Raw genomic sequence first — 19,911 nt, 5'->3', positions numbered from 1 at the left:
GGGCAGTGTGACCACGATTCTGATTGGCTGCGAGCAAGCGTTGCCTGGATTTAGGCGAGCGCTCATTGGTTCGCTCGGCGGTGCTTCGTGTTGCTACATCACCACCTTTTGTCGTTCTTCGCCAGCTGAAAACTGGAAAGTCCCTGACAGCCAGGGAGGTTTCAGTGAGGAAAACTGCGGTTTGCGGTGTCATTTTAAATGACTACTATCAGTATTTTATTCACTCCGCTGCCTCCGCGAATATAAAATTCTGCGAGTTGGTTTCAGTCGGGCTTTTATAAGCCAAGCGAGTAGATGCTTTCTCAGCGAGTGCTAGCTGGCGTTAGCAGGCTAGCTCTTTGTGTGGCTAGCTGCTAGCTGAGGGATGTTTTGTTGTTGTTGAACGGAGCAGCCCTCCCGTCGTCTGGGAGAGGAGATTTTTCGTCAGCTGTGTATGGAAAAACGCCTTCTCATCCACTGCCGTTATCTGTGAAAGTGGCCGGTCAGAAGCCCCCGCCGTGTAACGTTAGACAAAGCACCGACACCGAGAGAGGGGAAGAGTTAAACCGAAGAGGACGGAGATGGGGAACTGTCTGAAATCTCCCACCTCGGATGATATTTCTTTGCTACATGAATCTCAGTCGGACCGTGCCAGCTACGGAGACGGTGCTGACCCCGACCAGGAGCCACCGCCCCCTTATCAGGTAACTTTGTCCAACTGTTTCACACCAACACATGAACAGATAACCATTATATTTTAGTCGTAAGGTTAACTGAATTCATTTCACACCAGATGTGTAGATGATGTGTGGCAAGTCTGGTCCCTTTTACTGTCTCTTTTTGTCCATTACTGCTTTTAAGCAGCTGATAGAGACGCCAAGACATTCGTAGATCAGCTGTTTACAGATCCAACATCAACCCAGCCCACTGACCCTGTCCTTTCATGGCTTTGACACTAATCCGCTTTGTTATATCCTGTCTCTGTCTACCATTTCCCTGAAGTCATACTATGATTAATTCTTAGATATTATCGTTTGTTGTAGTCATCATACTTACCGAGCCTTGTAGTTTTGGCTCAGTGGGAGACGACACACAGGCATGTGTTATATAATATAATATAATATAATATAATATAATATAATATAATATAATATAATATAGTAGCCTGTAGATCACTTTAACAGTCTGAACTGCAGTTTTAATGGACTCTAAACAAACCTCAGTTCTTCATTTTTAGGAGGGGAGTTTTGTAAAAGAGTGACTCTCATAACTTTCTCAGCTGCTTCATTCATTGATTCCCTGCAGGGCAGCTACTTTGTTTGTCTGGTGTCCTTAATTCCCAATTTAGATCATCCACATCCACATACAGATACACATAGACCAGACCATGCTGTAACTGTAAATATAATGTTATTTGTTACGTTTCTCAGATATGTTTTTCTATGTTAAGAAGTGGCTGGTATGTGTTACGTAAGGCCTTGGCAGTCAGTTTGCTTGTTACTAGGTTAAGCCAAGCCTTATCTGTAGATTTAAGATAAGTGTTTTTAAAGCATGGGAAACTGAAGCCAGTCTCAAGTCAGTACAGAATGAGAGTTCTCATAGAAGGTGACTACTTGATTCCCTACTGTCATGTGAAAAGCATATTTGACTTTGATAATCATTTAACTATAGTTTATTAAAATAAATATAAATAAAATAACTGTAATGATATAATATAGATTTTTAAAATGTCCCCTTTGTAGATCTAATTTACTTTCACCATATATACAATAGTCTCTATGGAGGAAATCTCCAGCTGCATCTGACTTATCAGCCATTTTGGATTTTGACAGATATGACTGGTCTATATGGTATTTTTTGGTGCTTTTATTAGGTCTCACTCTATTACCGTCATTAATGATATGATATGTCATATAGGTAGGTTGTGGAAAATGGGAGAAAAGTAATGTCTGCAATGGCCAAAAACAGTCTGAATTTCATTTTAAATCATGACCTCCCATATTTCCAATTATGGTCTTTATATTTGTTAAATTTTAAATGATAATCTATCATGGCATACCTGAGCAGCTCAGAGGGCATATTTAGATTGCTACAGGCTTACTGTCAAGCAGTTAATGCAAGCTTCAAATTTCCTGGTAACATCACCAGAGGTTATTCAACATCTGATTCATGATCTTTATCATTTATTATCAGTGGAATGTCACTCACAGACGGCCTGCATCAGAGTCAGTCAAAGATAATATCTTAACAGGGCCAGGATCCCTTGTTCACCCATGTCCAGATTACTACAAGTATGTCATGTCTGGCACACAGCAGCATTTAATTAGGCCAAGGCAGCCAGCTCTGGTATCATAGAGGAAGGATGCTGTAATAAATGACACAAACATTGCTTATTTTCTTTGGAAGAGCTCTGACAAAGCTTTCAGTTGTGTTGAAGAAAGTCAGTGTGCAGTATGTTTACTGACAGAATTTCACAAGAAGCTTAACTAACTAGTTAAATCCTACTTATAAAGAACTCTTTCATACCTGCCAGCTCTTTTCTCCCTAGTGACCACAGTAATCAGCACCTTCACCATGTGAACCCAAGCTGAGAACACAGCACACTTTTTGTGTGCTTGCAGTTCGGCTTAACGCGCTTTAAAAGTGCTGTGTGTGATAGAAGAGGGACTAAAGGCTCCACTATACTCAATTTGAAATTGAATTTTCAGTGTTCTTAAAAGCTGTAGAGTACAGCCCTGGTTGCAAATGTCTGTATCCTGTGCTGGAGGTCTGTCCTCCATACCAGAGGGTGAGGCTTGCTTGTCATGGTGAAAAACATATTGCAGGAAATCCCAACAGTGAAATAAAAAACAAAGACAACATGAGCTCTGGCTGTACCTAAGTTGCGGATGAGTTGCAATGATTTAGAACCATCCCTGGTATTGTTTTTACTGTTGAAAAACAAAAACCAGAAAGGGAGACGAGATGGGTATATTACTTATGTCTGGCTGTCTAGTAACAAATGAGAATGAATGTAGATTTTTTATTTAAAGCTTCCATCCATTCATCATGTTTGAAAAGCAGTCCATCACATTAGAAATACAATAAAATCACAGAATAATTGACTTAACATAATTTATTATCGATTCAATAAGAATAGTACTCATTTCCTGCGTCTTCTGTAGTTTACACATGTGCCATCATTCAGACCCAAACATATGACAATAGCAGATTTCTGTTGTGATTCCAACTGAAGCTGTTGACCTGAAAGAAACAACAAGGTAGATTTATTGGTCTTCGTCACAATTAGGGCTTCCGCGGTTACTGCATTACCGTGGTAACGCAATCATGTCATGCCCACCGCAGAGTCAAACTGATCACCGCTTCACCACTGAGTGAGTGGCTCAAGTGATGGGACATTAGTTATTCTCTTAGGCTTGACATAAAGAATGACATGCCTGCTGAATGCCGACTGATATTCTTGCTGCAAAGTCGGCCTCTTAATAACAACACTGGAATGAAGATAAACATTTAGACTACAGAGACTATAAAGAACAGACTACTACAGGAATAAATGCGTTGAAAAAGTTTACCATATTGGTCTGAATATAAAACAGGTTTTTATTCCTGGAAATTTATTTGAAAAAGTTCAGTCGTCTTATATTCGGGGTCTAGACAATTACGTGTTCACAACATCAGATCTTCTTTTTGAATGGATAAAGTAACGGCTCAACTGACTCTTACACGGAGCGTTGCATTATAGGTTGTTTTCTAGCCTTAATGTTGCTAGGCTAGTGAGTGTCTTAAAGTCTGTTTATAATGAGAGTGTTAAATTCAGTTAACACTAAAAAGGCTGTTGAAAAAGGGGGGTCTTCTTTTTATCAGGGTTGCGTTATATTTGGGCACCAATTATTTATAACATCTGAGGTTTAAAGTATTTTTAATGGCGGATACTGCAACGGTTTGAATGGCTTTGTTAAATTGTGTAGTAAGGAGAAATACTGCGGCAGGTCTCGCCACAGTCATTCCTAGCTGGAAATTATATAATGTAAATAACAGGTAAACTGTGCCCCAGGCTCACATGTAAAACATACATCTAATTACAGTGTTGACTAACTTGAGGAGACGGTGCTTTAGGGAGCGGTGAATGACACTGTATTAAAATTTTGACCGGAGGCTTACACATATTGCTGCTATAGAATCCTTTTGCATGGCTTTTTTGGGTCACATATTTCTATATCATATATAAGAACATGACAATTTTTAGGGCAATTTCATTTCAAGGGCACTGCTGGCTTAAAGGGGTGGGTTAAAACCCCCCAAAATGCAGACGATTTGTTGTTCCATATACATTGTTACGTATTCCTGCTAAGCCGTTTAAACATTTGGGGCCAGATGCATAAAACTTATAAACTTATAAACGCATGTGTACAAGCCTCATTTCAACTCCCACAATTAGCCATAAATGGATGAAGACACGCCCTGAACCAGCTGTTTTCATATCAGTTTGCCGCCTGCTGCACCAGTCAAGCAACAGCCAGAACAGCTGGCTGTAACAGCCAGAACAGCTGTCATTACGCATGACCATTACACACAGCTGTGCAGCTCTTTATACTTTCCATATCATTAATTCATCACATGGACCTGTAAACCATCGTCAGCAGTGATATCTCAGAAATGTAATCAATAGTTAGTTTGTAGCGCTCATATCTAAACTGATTTTACAAGGTGTAACATAACTGAGGATTAAATAAAAAGTATATTAAAAGCAAAGTAAAATGTTGACTCCTATGTAAATTAAAAGAAAGATCAAATGAATGACAAAAGTAATTAATCAATGTAACTCATTTAGGCATTTTTCAAATCCCTGGGTAAACATTAAGAACAAAAAATCACACAATCATTGCAGTTGGTTATGAACCCAATCAAACAATGTTTTACTAAAACATTCTGTCACTCACCTCATATTTCATCTCCACCTCATCACTTCACTCTCACATCTTGTTTGGTAAAAACATGTGTACGCCTGGTCTAAAGAATGCCTGAGGTGTGTACGGTCTGTTTTTATGTGTGGTTTTTGTGCGTATGCATTGTTTATGCATGTGGCCCCAGGTTTCCTGGGAATCCAGAGTCAGTGGTGATTCAGAGGAGGGTGAATTCCAGTGTCTGAAGCTAAGTCTATCCACTTCTCGGCCAGAGGCTGCATTTGGTGCTGTTGAATAATTTCCTGACTGAAAAGACGACGAACAAAGAAAGGGCTGTATGTGGACACTATTAACAGTAACTCTGACTTTTTGCATAGACTGCAATAATCTGAATATTGACCTTACTCTAAATAGAAACATATTTTGATTAAGTTCTTTATGATTTACTCTTCAGTCTTTTACACTATTCCTGTTTAATTCTGTGAAGCATGGAATGAGACAGACCATAGATGCCCTATCCAGATCATTTTTTCCCATAGTATTCGCTTGTATCATATACAGTGTCACAATACCATATCTGTCATCTTTCTCTCATTTTGGTGGTATGGGCTTGTGGCTGTGTTCATATTTTGATAATTCTATGTGGTACATGGTGTTGATAAAAGTGTAACATGTTGTCACCACTTAAGATTTACTGCATAGTATCGCTGTAACTGTCATTATCAGAGTAAGTGGACATGAGGGCGAGCACCTTTTATTCACAGTGTTGCTAGATTAGTTTGACAGTCAGTATAGAAATCAGTCTAAATATTATTGGTGTAAAAACAGTTGTTTGATTGTACTGCATCATACTGTTGTATATTATTATAGTGGTTGTAAAGCAGCTTAATAATTATCTAACTTTTTTTTGCTAGATTGGTAGCCACTTAAAACTTATATTTTGTTTGCAACAGATGATGCAGCATGTGGTGTCAAGCAGAAACTTTGCTGTATGTGTTGCAATATGGAGGATGCTGGAAGGGTGGATGTATGGATGTTGAAAGCTAAGTGGATGAGATCACTACTCTGAGCCAACCACTTAGGCTAGTGGACCATTTAATGTCTTGTCAAAATGATTTCAAAGTGAGCGAGTGTGCGAGTCTTGAGTGTTATGTTTGTTTCATATCAATTTGGGAGACTACAAAGCAGAGGGAGGTGCAGTTCTGCTTGTGGCTCTAATATTGGGAAGTTGTGAGGTGTGAGTCTGCGCACCGTTTGTATGTTGCTCACAGGGCGGTGTGTCGAGTGTGGTGATTTGGAAAGCAGCTGGTGAGACGAGTGCTGACTCATTGCTGTGCGACTGGGCTACGGGAGATAAGGCCCCCCTGTGTGTTTGCATTGGAGAGGGAGCGAGAGAGTGTGTGTGTGTGTGTGTGTGTGTGTGTGTGTGTGTGTGTGTGTGTGTGTGTGTGTGTGTGTGTGTGTGTGTGTGTGTGTGTGTGTGTGTGCTGGTGTCCTGGTATGGCTTGTAATGCCCCCCCCCCGGTCCCCCTTGTAAGCCTCAGAGATGGGAGCAGTGACAGGAGTTTTTATTGATCACATTCAGTTTGGCACAAAGGCCTTTATGCTGGTTAACGTTATAACATTAATGACTAGAACGCCTTGCATAGTTAAAAAGATTTGCAGTATTTGTGCATTTCCATTTTCAGTCTTTTGTGCTTTCTCTCTCTCACTTTTGTTTGAGGCCTAGAAGGTAAAAATGATCTAAAACACGTCAAAGAAACGCCTGCTGGTCTGGTCAAAGTCAAGGCTAAATCTCCATTCAAGTTATTAAAACAGGAGGTACATACAACTGACTGACACACGCTGTTGAGGAGCAGACAGTCTGTCAACCACCTGCATTGCTGTCAAGATGATAACAGTTGCTTTGAGCTTAGCCAACTTTGTCAAAAGAAATGGGGAGGGAAAGTTTACTTTGGAGGTGGTTTCTAATTAGCTGTCAAACCCAGAGTGGAGGCGAGAGCGAGCACAGAAGATGGAGAAAAAAGAAGACATGAAGAACTAAACAATAATATTTCTTTTGAATGTTTGTTGCTACAGTCTTGGTCGGCTTCTGGTCATTTTCAGCGCTTCTGTGAGTGTAGATTGGGACAAGAAATGTTCTTTTTCACACATGACAGAGCTGGAGAGAGGAGTGCTGAGAGGCGTTTGTTGTGTTGGAGTACAGAAAGCAGTGTTATCGAAAAGATTTTTAACAACTTAACTCTCATGAGATTTCAGAACAAGACTTATTCTTGAGTGAGACTTGGTTAGACACAATAACAAACTGACCAAATCAAGCAAAAAGTAAAAAAAAAACAACCCAACATTTTATTTCTCTGTATGGTCCTTTCCATAATGTTGTCAGACACTTTTAATAACACTCTGAGCCTGTCCGTGGCAAAGACAAGCACTTTAAGTGGACGTACATTGACAAGGCGCTATTGCCCCGTCGGATTACATTACAGCCCATTTCTCAGCTGCAGGCTGAAGCACTCTCACTCAATACTGGACCAATTTCAAAAAATGTCGTCCCCATTAGTCACTTAGACACAAAAAGATGGGAAAATAGGGTCCAGGTTGAAAAAAACAGAAGTTTCCCCTTAAGGTATATATATATATATATATATATATACACACACACACACACACACACACACACAAGTCAGTGCTGTGTTATGTTTTAAAACCAAACTCATTATCTGTGGAGTTAATAAACTCATTTAGTCTATCCAGCAGGATTCTTTCAAGGACTATTGACAGTATGCTGGCTAAAGCTATGGGCCTGTAGTAGGTTGCATACTTTACCAGCTTTGTCTTTAATGACTGGCACTAACAGAACAGACAACATTGAGTCTGGTAACAAGCCATGAATCATAAAGCCAGTAAAACAAATAGCAAGGAGAGGAGCTATCCTCGAACTGGCATATTTAAAGTGTTCAGCAGTGTTATGATCTAAACCACTTGCTTTGTCATCAGACAGCTTGTTTATAGCTCGGTACACCTCATATGACATAATCACCATTGAATCATAACTCTCAATATTATCCGCCTTCTACAAATCACTGTGGACACAGTTGAATAAGGTACTATAATGCTGTCGCAATAACTCAGCAATATTGTCTGTTCTGCAGATTCAATGTACAGTGAATGGTAGAGATGTTGTACAGTTGTTAAGAACGCACTTCTTTACAAAAATCAATAGTATTGTTACTTAGCAGCCTCTTAGCCATGGAATCAGCCCTCATAGCTTGCTCATTTTTAGAAATGAAGTGAATGTCATACTTATATCTTGCATAAGTGAGCTTCTTGTACTCAAGCCAGCCTTGTCTGGGTCTACCTGTAATAACCCATGATTTAGAGGCTTTGCAGGCTTCAGCATGATACTCAGCTACTTACTTGTTCCAACCAGACCTGATGTGTCTTATGTTTATGATTGTGGTAGAGCTAACTGTCTTTATACAAAGCACTTACTATATCATTCTACATGTAGCAGAGATCTCTCCTATGCTTCACATCCTTACAATTAACATCACTACAAGTAGGTAAAATTTGTCTGTATGAGTGTAATAGATTAAGATGTCTTCCTTTGTGAAGGATGACCCGTCCAGTTTTTCTGTGTTGACACTATTTCCATTTCTAGATAGCACAGGTAGATGTTCAATATTTATTGACATAGCAAAAGGTATATGATCAGTCGTTCCTGCCCCATACAGAATACTCATACACCCCAATGAAGCATGTGCATCAGCTGTACTAATACAATGGTCCAGCCATGACGTAGTGTGCCAGGCCTCTCTAATGTAAGTTTAACTATCTATCATAGTGCAAAAGCACTTTGCTTGACAGTATAAAATTATCTTGACAGAACTGAGCCATGTGATTGGAAAATAATGAGTTCCTGTCTGAGATATCCGCATTCATATCCCCAGTGACACATACACTAGAAAAAGTATTATCTTGAATAAAGGAATTGATGAAGGCAAGGCTATTTAGATATTCATCCTCATTCTGATGGCATTCATAGGGTGTATACACATTTAGGATAATGAATTCCTCGTCTTTGCGAGTCAACTGTATTGCAATACACCAGTCTACACCGAGCCTAACCATATTTATCAATGAGTCAAGCTTCTTATTCGACAGAATAGCCCTGCTATCCTACCCCTGACTATTCCCGTGCCAAGATCAGTTGTACCAGCCCCATGAAAATTATCACTGAGAGAGTTTAGTTTTTCAAAGTCTTGCTTTGCTAAAAATGACTCTTGCATACATAGTATGTCACAGTTCTCCAAAAGCTTGTCAACAACTATGCGGCAAGCTTTATGCCCTGCGCTCTGGCTCAGACGCAGACCATAACTGTTGTATGACAAAACCCGAATGCTCATTTAGCAAGACTTGTGAGTGCCCATAGCACCAGCAAACACACTCACCCTCCTTGCAGCAAGTGCAGTGTTTGACCCACTAACTCCGGCCCTGCGCAACTCATAATAGTGCCAGATATAATGGAAATTTATACTCTTATGTTATATTGTGTTATGACTGTGTGCACTGTGTGATACTTATTTGTTTCTTCTCTTTTTTAGAAAATGTTTTACTGCTGGTTCCTAGCAGGTGTGGATAAGTTATCAAAAGCAAAGCTGTGAGATTTGACCTTCAACTTTTAGTTTCTTGGCAGATGGAGCGGAGGCAGAATCTCCTTGAGGAAAGAAACACTGATAAACAAAGAAACTAACTGTTGTACCAATTAATGGCTTGTAATGTTCAGTGACGTATGTGGCTGTGTGTACAAATATGATCACTGAACTTCACTACAGACATCTTCACTCAGCTTAGCAAGCTTCAAGATCAATTTGCAAATGATTTACGGAGTATTGAAATATTACTGAATATTGCAATGTCCGAAAGACAACTGCCGTCCGTGAATTCATCTTTTAATTCAAACGATACCGGACAAATGCTCCTCCTGGCCAGAGCTCCGGATTGTACATTTTGCCAACCTCATTGCATTCAGCAGATACTTTAAATGAACTGAATCTACTGTGTACAGTGTCAACCTTTTGATATTGTTTTAAGAGTTAGAAGAAAATGTCTTCTCCCAAACTACACTCGCAGATGTGATAACACTAACGTGATGGACAGATGAGTTCAACTGAAGTGCTTTTGACCGCACCGCAGATATGATTAGTCACTGAAATCAGATATGGTGTTGGTTTTTTGCCTTGTAAGGCAGTCATACACACCGTCAGAGAGCCCCTTGTGACAAATTATCTACTGTTTTGTCCTGATTTGGTAACAGAAGCATTGGGGTGGTGGAGGGGGTGGCGCTGACAAACAAGCCATTGTGCTGCAGGTCATTGACATAGTCTGCGGGCTTTGGCTGACACACAGCCACATAGAGGCTGCTGTTCCTGACCACAAGGGCCAGGACTCGAGTAACCACCTCTGAATTCTTTTGTCCTCTCGACAACTCTTCACAGTTACATTCTCATCTTCATCTTGAGGATATCGGAGGGCTCAGGGTGGTTTTGGTCATAATATTACAGTAACAAAACTAAGTGAAGTGTTGGTAAGGTCTGTTAAAGTCTATATAGTGGTATATATGTGGTACAGACTGCCACCTTTCTCCTGTTCATTTTGCTGCAACTGTTAGTAAAATTAAAAAATAATGAAATAGCGTTATTTTTTAAATTTTACCTTACCATACTTCTACTACAGTGGAGGTATTGTATGAGCATTGTCATGTGTTGCGTGTAAATATCAGAGTTAATACTCTTAGCCTACATCGACGCCCCCACTTCCTGCTATACCAGGATGATGAAGTAATGTGATACACACATAACATTACCATCACGCCGTTCCTGTTATCACACCAACAAACACATCCTGTGATGGTAATGTCCATCCTTCTCCTTCTCCCATTGTTGTCTTTGTTATCTGTGTGCATTTTTATGTGATCAACTGAGTGCATGCTCGCCTGTATTGTGTGCAGGTGTGTGCAGGTCTTGTTCAAAGATTTTGTTACTCTGCAGTCCTGTGACAAAGGGCTTGTATTTCAGAGCCTGTGAACGCCTCGTGTTTCTGGTGTTGCTTCCTCTGAAGTGCACTTTGACACTGCTTAGGTTGCACAAAAGATACAGCCATATGGCAGGTAGATATTTCCTGTTTGAGATATGTATGAGTTTGTGAAGATTTTTATTGTATTGTGCATTTTATTTTGTATGTCTTGTCACTAAGCTGTTATAAAGGCATATATCCTAAAGAGGAATTATGCTACTGAATTATCATTTTGCTGGGAGAAATACCTGTTAAAAATTCTTAGAGCCCATGCTGGTGTTTTCAAATATCTTGTTTTGCCTGATCAACAGTCAAAAATCCAAACATATTCAGTTCACTGTCATGTACAATATGTCATAGAAAAGCTTCAAATCCTCAAATTTGAAAAGCTGCAACCAGCAAACATTTGTAATTTCTGCTTAAAAAAGGACTAAAATGATTTAGTTGATTATCAAAATAGTTGCTGATTTAATTTTCTGTAGATCAATTAATTACTGCAGCTCTACATGCAGCAGGTATTTCTGCACATTACAGTTTTACATCGCAGCTAAGAAGAGAAAAACGGTACTTCCCCTTTTGAAGGTATAGTGATCCGAGACTGTGGGTAGCTTGGGTAGTTTTTCTGTAGGAGGCTTGATAATTGTCTATGGACTGTTTGATACTTTCACAAATTATGAAACCTGTCACCTCCACTGTAACAGTCAGGAAGACGATCATTCAACTAACTGTAAAACAAGAGTCATTGCATCAGTTAGGCGGTTTGTTGTGTCATCGCTGGGGCAGTTATTTAAAATGTGTTGACACGGTCAATATTTGAGATCTCTATGTTAACGCCAAAAACCAACAGCTTGCCTAGATAATTGACCTGGTAATATTGCAAGTGAAAGGGGTTGTCATTGTTGTTTCAGCCACATTTTTCAGTCCTCCATCTCACACATGCATCTGACTGAACAGATACACTTCTATTTTAATCAGTACAGGCTGTGCAACGGCTTGTGCTTCACACGCTCTCTACATGCATATCTATTCTATTTTCTTCCTATTTGACCATATGACCACAATAATTGTGTATTTGGGTCTGAGCGCTGCCAAAACACCAGTGACCTACACTCAGCTCTGTGCCTGAATGCATCTTATGTAAACACTGGGCTTGTTTGAGATGAACTGCGCCTTGCCTGGAAAGCAGCAGCAGCAGCAGCAGCAGGGGGAAGTGACACAGAACTGGAGTCAAGTTGTACAGTTTCCAGCAGCCTTCAAAGAATAAGCAAGAAATCACAGAAATATTTACATCCTGTTAGATCTGATCCCAATTTAATAAAATGTGATCAAATCAATCTACTCAAGTTTGTAGCTACTCAATCACCGTTGTTTTAATGGTGTTCTGTATGATAGGGTATAGCCAGTTAAAATGACCTGGTACCCTGTGATCATCAAAACAACATTTATTCTATAATCTCCAGTATCAAGAGATTATTTTGCCATAAAGCTGACTTGTCAAACTCATTCACATCTCATTCCCAAAATAAAGAAATTCAAATAAAACAAAATTATCTTTATTTAATGTAATTCTGTTTATCTTGTCTAGAGGTTTTGGGACAGTTCTTGGTATAAGATTTTAGCTTCCTCTCCTGCATAAATGTTTATTTACTTTAAATTATATATAAATATATTGCTGAGTATATGCAGGTAAAAAAGTGTATTTTTATATGTGAATGTCTTTGTGTATATTAAAATCTTTAAAAATACATTTTTTTTTATACAATGTTTAATGTGTAAACAAATAAAGTAAATAAAGCAATCAGTAGTCAAAACACAAGGGGACAGGTGCAGAAATAGACATTCAGACTGTCAGGGCCCCACACCCATGCAGAGAATCTTCATGTCGCACTTGTTTACAAAGGTTTTATGTTATTTTAGTTCATAATGCTGACAAAAATGAAATAATGACTTAAAAGTCATATTCTGTCTTATCTGTAATACTTGTTTACTGAATGTTTTTTGTCCCTTTGGCTGATAAAAGTTGTCATCAATCACACATCTGAATTCTTAGTACACAATCAGACTAATAAAATCCAAATCTTTACAGTGAAGAGTTTCTGTAACACAGCTCTCTGATCACGTGACAGCCGGGCGTTTCCCATCGTACCCTGAGGTCTTGCAGTTGGTGAAGAGCAGCTGCGGTGACTGCCTCCAAAAACTGTGGCCACCTTGATCTCGTGAGGTTATGTTTCCCATGTGCGCATGACGTCGGAGCAAGTTGGAATCAAGTCAGACAGAAACCTAACCGTCATTCTGCGGAGGCCTGGCTCATCTCAAACAATCCTGCTGACTAAAGCTGCTGCTGCTGCTGCTGCTCTGCTAATGTGCTGCGTTCAACACTGTGTACATTTTGTAGCCCATCCTTTACATGGCCACACACACGCTCACATGAATGCACAAATATAGCTCTGGGGAGAATCTTGTATTTTGCGGTTCAAACTACCTAGCTCTACACTCTTGGTTGAGAATGCCTCTATCTTTCATTTTCCCACTCCTCTTTTTTCTGAGTTTCTTTCATTTAGTGATGGATGGTGGAAGAGAGAGGGTAAATACCCTCCCTCTCTGTCTTTCTTTTTCTTTCTTTGCGTCTGCTCTCATTCCTTGTTGCCTATAATCTTCACCTCCCTTCCTGCTCACCATTAGCAGTATGGGGCCTGGCAGGCTGACACTTTCAGCTGCTCTGTGCCTAGTTCAGCAGCCTAGAGCATACTTGGCAGACAAAACCAAGGTCTGTACTTTGGCTCAGCTAGCCACCACCCTCTACTCTGGACCCTCCAATCCCCCCCCCCCCCCCCCCCCCCCCCCCCTTTCACCCACACCTACTCTGTCTCCCTGACTGGTGTCCTTCTGGTCAACCTGAGGTCACATAATGAACAGTTGTCACAGTCCAGCTGACATGCCATGTATGAAAGGAGGGAGAGGCATATGACAACAATTACACTGCTGACTATGGCACAGATGACCACCCTAACACACACACACACACACACACACACACACACACATACACAGAGTACAGCTGCTGGCCCCTCTGAGGCCCTGTCTGTGGCTTTTATTCCTTCTGCCTGGCTGCCAACTCTTTTTGACACGGACGAAAGGAGTGGCTGTCAGGGAAGCAGCAGTCTGCCTCGTCTACCAGTTATGCTGACTCATGGCTTAAAATGCTACAGTGCTGAGAGGCTGACTGCGAGCTAGCTGTCATCATTGCTGATGTTATATGTTTGATGTTTTTTTTTTTTTTCTTCAGAACAGTTATGTGATGTTATTCTGTCCAGTAAGCAAGGTGTTTGATGCAATTAATTAATATTAGAATTATTTAATAGCCAGAAGATGTCTGTAGGCTGCTGCTAGATACTGTAAATCAGTCATTTACTTTTTACAATATAAAAAATATTTTGTCTAAAAGGATAAAAAATATTGTTTTGATCTTTTTACTCATGTCAGTTGTGCTAAATAAAGTTTTAACGCTCACATAACACTGAGTTAGCCTGAACAGTTTCTTGTCAAATTCACAAAAAAAAACAAACAAACCAGTAAATAGGAAGGAACATATTGTTTTTAGTTGATAATACATAAAAGGACAAAATGACATACTACATATATATATTACATTATTATCCACATTACAACAGCGTTTAAGTCAACATCTTAATCTAAACCAACCACCATTCAGCCGAAAAAGAAAGGAGGAAATGGAGAGCGATACAAGTTACGTGCCTACCGCTCTGTGAGTCAATCTCAGTGGTTAGCTTACCCGCTGTGTTGTGCAGGCAGATCAGAAAGTGAGGCTCGTAAACAAAGCGTCATCTGATAAATGTTTAGTCTGCTGATTTGGCTGACGCCCGTCTGATCTCCAGCTTCATTCAAGTGTGCGGTCAGTGCTTTGTGTCAAAAGGTCATCTCTGCAGTGTGGATGTACAGGTGGTTAATGAAGGAGCTCACTTAATGGCATTAGATTGGATTTGCATCTTAATCCATGACCCGGCTGCAGGATCCTCTGACCTCATGGTTTGGCACGCAGGTGGAGCCGGAGGGGATGTGGGCTAAGAAAGGGAGAGAATGAACTAGCACACACACCACAGAAGAAAGTGCATCCATTGTATAAACGTTTGGTACAAGCGAGTGAATGACAGAGGGAGGAAGTAAAGGAAGGAAGAGGATGAGGCAGGCGCACACATAGACCGCAAAAGAGTTGAGTGAATAGAAAGTCGTAGTAGTTCAGAGGGGAGAACGACACGCGTGGTTTGATTGTACAGATGCCTGAAACCAAAATGTGCCTTTTCTTCCCCGCACCTATAAACTGTTCGCTGTACTAAGTTTATATAAATAAGTGTAATTTCATCAAATATAAGCCTATGAAGGAGGACGACACTGTATATATAGCACATATAAAACAGCGTAGATCAACCTCATTTGTGACTATAAATCTCTGCAGTGCTGCATTTCTTCATAGATCATGAATGTCATGCTGTGGTTTTGCAGGAAATTAAAGCACGTCAGTACATAATCGTTAACTTTGTTTTGACAGTGGTGCCATTTTGCTGCTGCAACATCAAAGTGTTTGACAGAAAATATGTCGTGGGAAATAACATCATTATTTTAGTTTTCCACGTTTCAAAATTATGGCTAAAGCATTTATAGTGTATGATGTGTTTTGTTGTATGTTATCATTTTAATGGGGTGTGTTAATATAATGACTTCTTTTATTTGACTCATTCCAATCCAATACTGAAACCCTGTCGGCCGCTTTGATTTAATATTACTTTCATCACACTTTAAAGTCATAGTCATGGTTATGCGCACCGATATTTACAGACAGACATAATGAAAGACTCTTCACTTTTTACTTTTCCCATTCAGTTTTAGTTGGTCAAAACCAAAAGGAGATTGCTGTTGACTCAGTTGTCAATGGACGGGGAGTCTTCTGTTTCTTTGAAGTTGAGCGCAGGCCAGCGTGAGCTTTCCACATGCTTAGGCTTGACCATATAAGATCTCCGGGGAAATTGAAAGGATAGCGAGACGTTTGGTTATGCTGTGTTCTGTTCTGTGGTGATCAAATCTAATTTCATAAATCAGATCTGTCACACTGACACCAACAATTGAACTACAGTTAGGATTTTTTTTTTTATGCACCACATTTTTAATCTCTAGCTTAGTCAGATAAAAGTGGCTATGCAGGTCCTCTGCTGCACCGGCTGTTAGAACAAGGTGTGGGGAAACACCACCACCTACTGCCTGAGATCCAACATCCAAAACATGGCTCGTAATTAATCACTGATTGCATCAGTCATTGACAAAAGTTGTTGTGTCCAGTTCAGCCCTGCAGGCCTTCTTTTTGAGATGAGTAACAGTTACATATTAAAACAAAGAATGTGCGCTGGATTTTGAAACTCTTACAGACATCTGACTACTTTCATTGTGTAATGAGCCAAAGTGAAATCCGCCCTGAAGGCAGAGACTTACTTACTAATGCTTACCAGTATTGTATTGGCAGGTGGTGACATAAATCCATCTTGCAGTATTTAAGTAAATGCTTATATCCCGGTTCACAGGATGTTTTTTGTGCTATAATCAAAAGAAAGTTTCATAAGCTTGCAGCTCTTCCGATAGACCCGGCTTGACTTCCACCCGAAAGTGATAACAAGAACAACATCTTCTGCTTTTGTTAAAATAACATTAAGGAGGGAGAGAGATTTGGCAAGCATGTCTTATGAAAGAAGAATATCAGTCTTATTGCAGCGTATTTTCAGAGTGTTTTCAACTGACAGTATTTCCTGCCACAACTCTGAAACTTGTGGAGCTGCACCGTGAGAGCAGCAGATGGTCTGGGTAAAATAAAAATAGGTTTGCTAGAGAAGGGGAAAATAATCATGACTTCTCATGATTTTTCCTTGTATTTATCTGTAAATCCCCCTCTCAGATTCCTACTTTAACCTAGAAGTAATTTCATCTTGCAGAATCATAGAAAAGACAATGATGTCTTTAAAACTTTTGCGTGTGTGCTCCTCTCTCTCTTTCTAAAGGAGCAGATCCACGTGCCTGTCTACCACCCGACACCCAGCCAGGCCCGGCTGGCCACTCAGCTGACAGAAGAGGAGCAGGTCCGCATCGCTCAGCGTATCGGACTCATCCAACATCTCCCAAAGGGCGTGTACGACGCGGGGCGGGATGGCTCTGAGAAGAAGATCAGAGAGTGAGTAGAAAACCTGGTTGGTCAGACTCAGAGAGAGGCTCCTTCACTGCAGTAATCTGTGTTTAAGCAGGCTGTTTGTATGACCTTAAAAGACTTTATGTAGCATTATCTAAATTTAAGGTGTAAAAGCTTTATTAATGACATAGTTTATGAAATAATTTCATTCTCATACTGCCTGTTCTTTACTGAGCACAACATTTGCATTAGCCAGAAAATGTAACCTCAAAACCCCTTCCGAATCATATACTTAAACTTATACTGCAACACAACTTCCTGTCATCACATGCAAATGAATTCACATACAAAACCTAATGAGTGTAAACTCACTGATATACTGTGTTTGTACTTTGCAGAGGCTTTCACTATCCTACTTTACATTTTGAATTGATTAATTTGCTGCATGTCAAATAAACCAATGTAGCTTCAAGTAGGGATGCAACTAATGAATATTTATCACTGATTCATTTCTTGATTAATCAATAAAATATCAAAAATGCAAAATGTTTGCCATTTTTGCAAGAGAATTGAGTGTAAAAAGACCAAAAAATCCTGCACACTGTCAGTCACTTGTACTCACTTCATTCAAAATATTTCGGTCCTCAGACCTTCATCATGAAATGTTCATATCAGATCATACCTAGATAATTGACTGAAACCATTAAATGATTATCAACATAGTTGCTGATTAACTTTCTGCTGATCAACTAAGCAATTAATTGACCACTTGTTACAGCTTTAGTGTCAAGTATGTGTTTTTTATTTCTCTTCCACTATTTCCTGCATTTTTTCTTCTGTATAGAGTATAGAGTTGATAGTGAATGTGTGTGTTCTCCTCTGCAGGTGTGTCATCTGTATGATGGACTTTGTGTACGGAGACCCCATCCGGTTCCTGCCCTGCATGCACATCTACCACATGGACTGTATAGACGACTGGCTGATGAGATCCTTCACCTGCCCCTCCTGCATGGAGCCTGTGGACGCCGCGCTGCTTTCCTCCTATGAGACCAACTGACACACACACACACGCACGCACACGCGCCCGCAGACACCCGTGGACCAGACTGGACTCACACACACATATAATATGCACACAAATGGACATAGACAACTTCCATCTTACTAACCTGTATCCTGGATTAGTAAGGCGGTGATATCAAAGCAGCGATGATGTAAGAGATTTAGGAAGAACTCTCTGTGTGTGTGTGTGTGTGTGTGTGTGTGTGTGTGTGTGTGTCTACGCACAAGTTCCTCAGTTGGCCTGCTGGACAGGATTGCATCTGGGAAAGGACTGGAGGAATGAACAGAGTGTTGATGTTTAAGGCAAGCAGGAAGGAGCTGTATTGAGGAAAGGAGAAAGAGATGAGAGCTGACAATGGGAGGCTGAGGATGTGGGTGTAACTAACGGGCAGTCAGAGAGAACGGACCGCCATTAACTGTTATGATTAAGAAACGTTTCCAAGATCCGCTTTTATATACGCAAATGCGCGCGCACACAAACACACGCACGCACGCACCCAGTCACACACTTCCTCTATCTCTCCAGCATTAAAATGAACTGTGACAGAACGCAGGAGGACATCTGCCCGCTATCATCAGGCTGCGGATTGTGTTTCCTGGATGGTTGAAGTGTGATTACGATTACAAACTGAAAGAGAAGGGAGAAGAAAGAAACGCCCTTCAGAAGATTGCGGGATCTGCCAGATGCTTGATGCATCTCCACACAGACACTTCTGCAAGAGGTATCATATCTGCCTCAGAAACTGCCACAGATGCAGATGTTTGATTAAAGACTGCCAGAGATGCACATCAGATTAAAGACTACGAACATCAGATGTGTTCTGCAGACATACCACAGGCCTCGAGTTGTCTGTATAGTTCTCCTATGAGAAACATAAGATTGATTGGTGGATTGATGGATTGTCCTGTGGCTTTGTGAAATCTGTTCCGTGTTTTCGTTTTGTCAGTCAGCATAAGGGCTCTGTTGAACCAGTGTTTACCACAGACATGTCGAAAGGAAATGTGTGCTTTAGCCACTAATGTGACGTATAGCAGGTAGACGTGTTGCTGTCAAGCTACCGACTCCTCATGACTCTTTTCAGTCACAGTGAGATCTCAGATTATTGGCCAAAGCACAAAAAAATTTCTGTAGACCGATTTAACAAACCATTATACAAATCAGAGATATTTGCACTTCTTCATTGTGACAAGATTCGAGAATATGCATTCAGAAATAATGTAAAAGTGAAGTACAGTATGTGATTTTCTTTACTTGCATTCTCATTTACTGGTGACATTAACCACAAATTCCAACTCCAAAGGCAACAACAAAATAAAAAATGCATACAAGGTCAAAGCTTATTTAATGTGTTATTGCATTTATGAAGCATCACTTCATTAAGCATTCTAAAAAAAAAAAAAAAACAGACCTAAAGGAAACATTTACAGGATTGACTGTGAACGCTGGTGGGCGCCGCCTTCAAGACGGATCTAGTCATGGGTGGTGTTTCAGTGAACATGAATGAATGTCATTTATGTACCAGATGTGGTCAGACTGAGCAGTTACACAATGCCGACTACGTGTTTTCAGTTTTCTTTTGAAAATTATGTTTGTGCTATTTTACACATCAAGTTGAGGCCTCAGTTGAAATGATCTTGCCACGTTTTTTTTTTTTTAAACATTTATTGCCCAAGTCACCCAGTTTACTATGAAAGCACAAAGAA

At 40.2% G+C, this 19,911-nt stretch overlaps 1 protein-coding gene across 1 annotated transcript; it reads left to right on the top strand.

Annotated features, from left to right (window-relative positions):
• The first annotated feature begins 104 nt into the window (after window positions 1-104).
• Window positions 105-19,548, top strand: rnf11b (ring finger protein 11b). The gene is made up of 3 exons (XM_042416364.1): window positions 105-683; window positions 17,021-17,190; window positions 18,031-19,548. Exons 1-3 carry the CDS (start codon window positions 561-563, stop codon window positions 18,200-18,202), a joined length of 465 nt encoding a protein of 154 aa, XP_042272298.1. The 5' UTR covers window positions 105-560; the 3' UTR covers window positions 18,203-19,548.
• The last annotated feature ends 363 nt before the right edge of the window (window positions 19,549-19,911 follow it).

This window comes from Thunnus maccoyii, chromosome 7 (genome assembly GCF_910596095.1).
Source record: "Thunnus maccoyii chromosome 7, fThuMac1.1, whole genome shotgun sequence".
In the NCBI taxonomy this organism is placed as follows: Eukaryota; Metazoa; Chordata; class Actinopteri; order Scombriformes; family Scombridae; genus Thunnus; species Thunnus maccoyii.
This window is presented reverse-complemented; position numbering and strand designations above follow the sequence as displayed.

Bases quoted from the DNA above. Each gene is read 5' to 3' on its own strand.
- rnf11b (XM_042416364.1), top strand. From the start codon at position 561: ATGGGGAACTGTCTGAAATCTCCCACCTCGGATGATATTTCTTTGCTA. The intron at 684-17,020 runs GTAACTTTGTCC...CTCTTTCTAAAG, and splicing joins AGCCACCGCCCCCTTATCAG to GAGCAGATCCACGTGCCTGT. The intron at 17,191-18,030 runs GTGAGTAGAAAA...TCTCCTCTGCAG, and splicing joins TCTGAGAAGAAGATCAGAGA to GTGTGTCATCTGTATGATGG.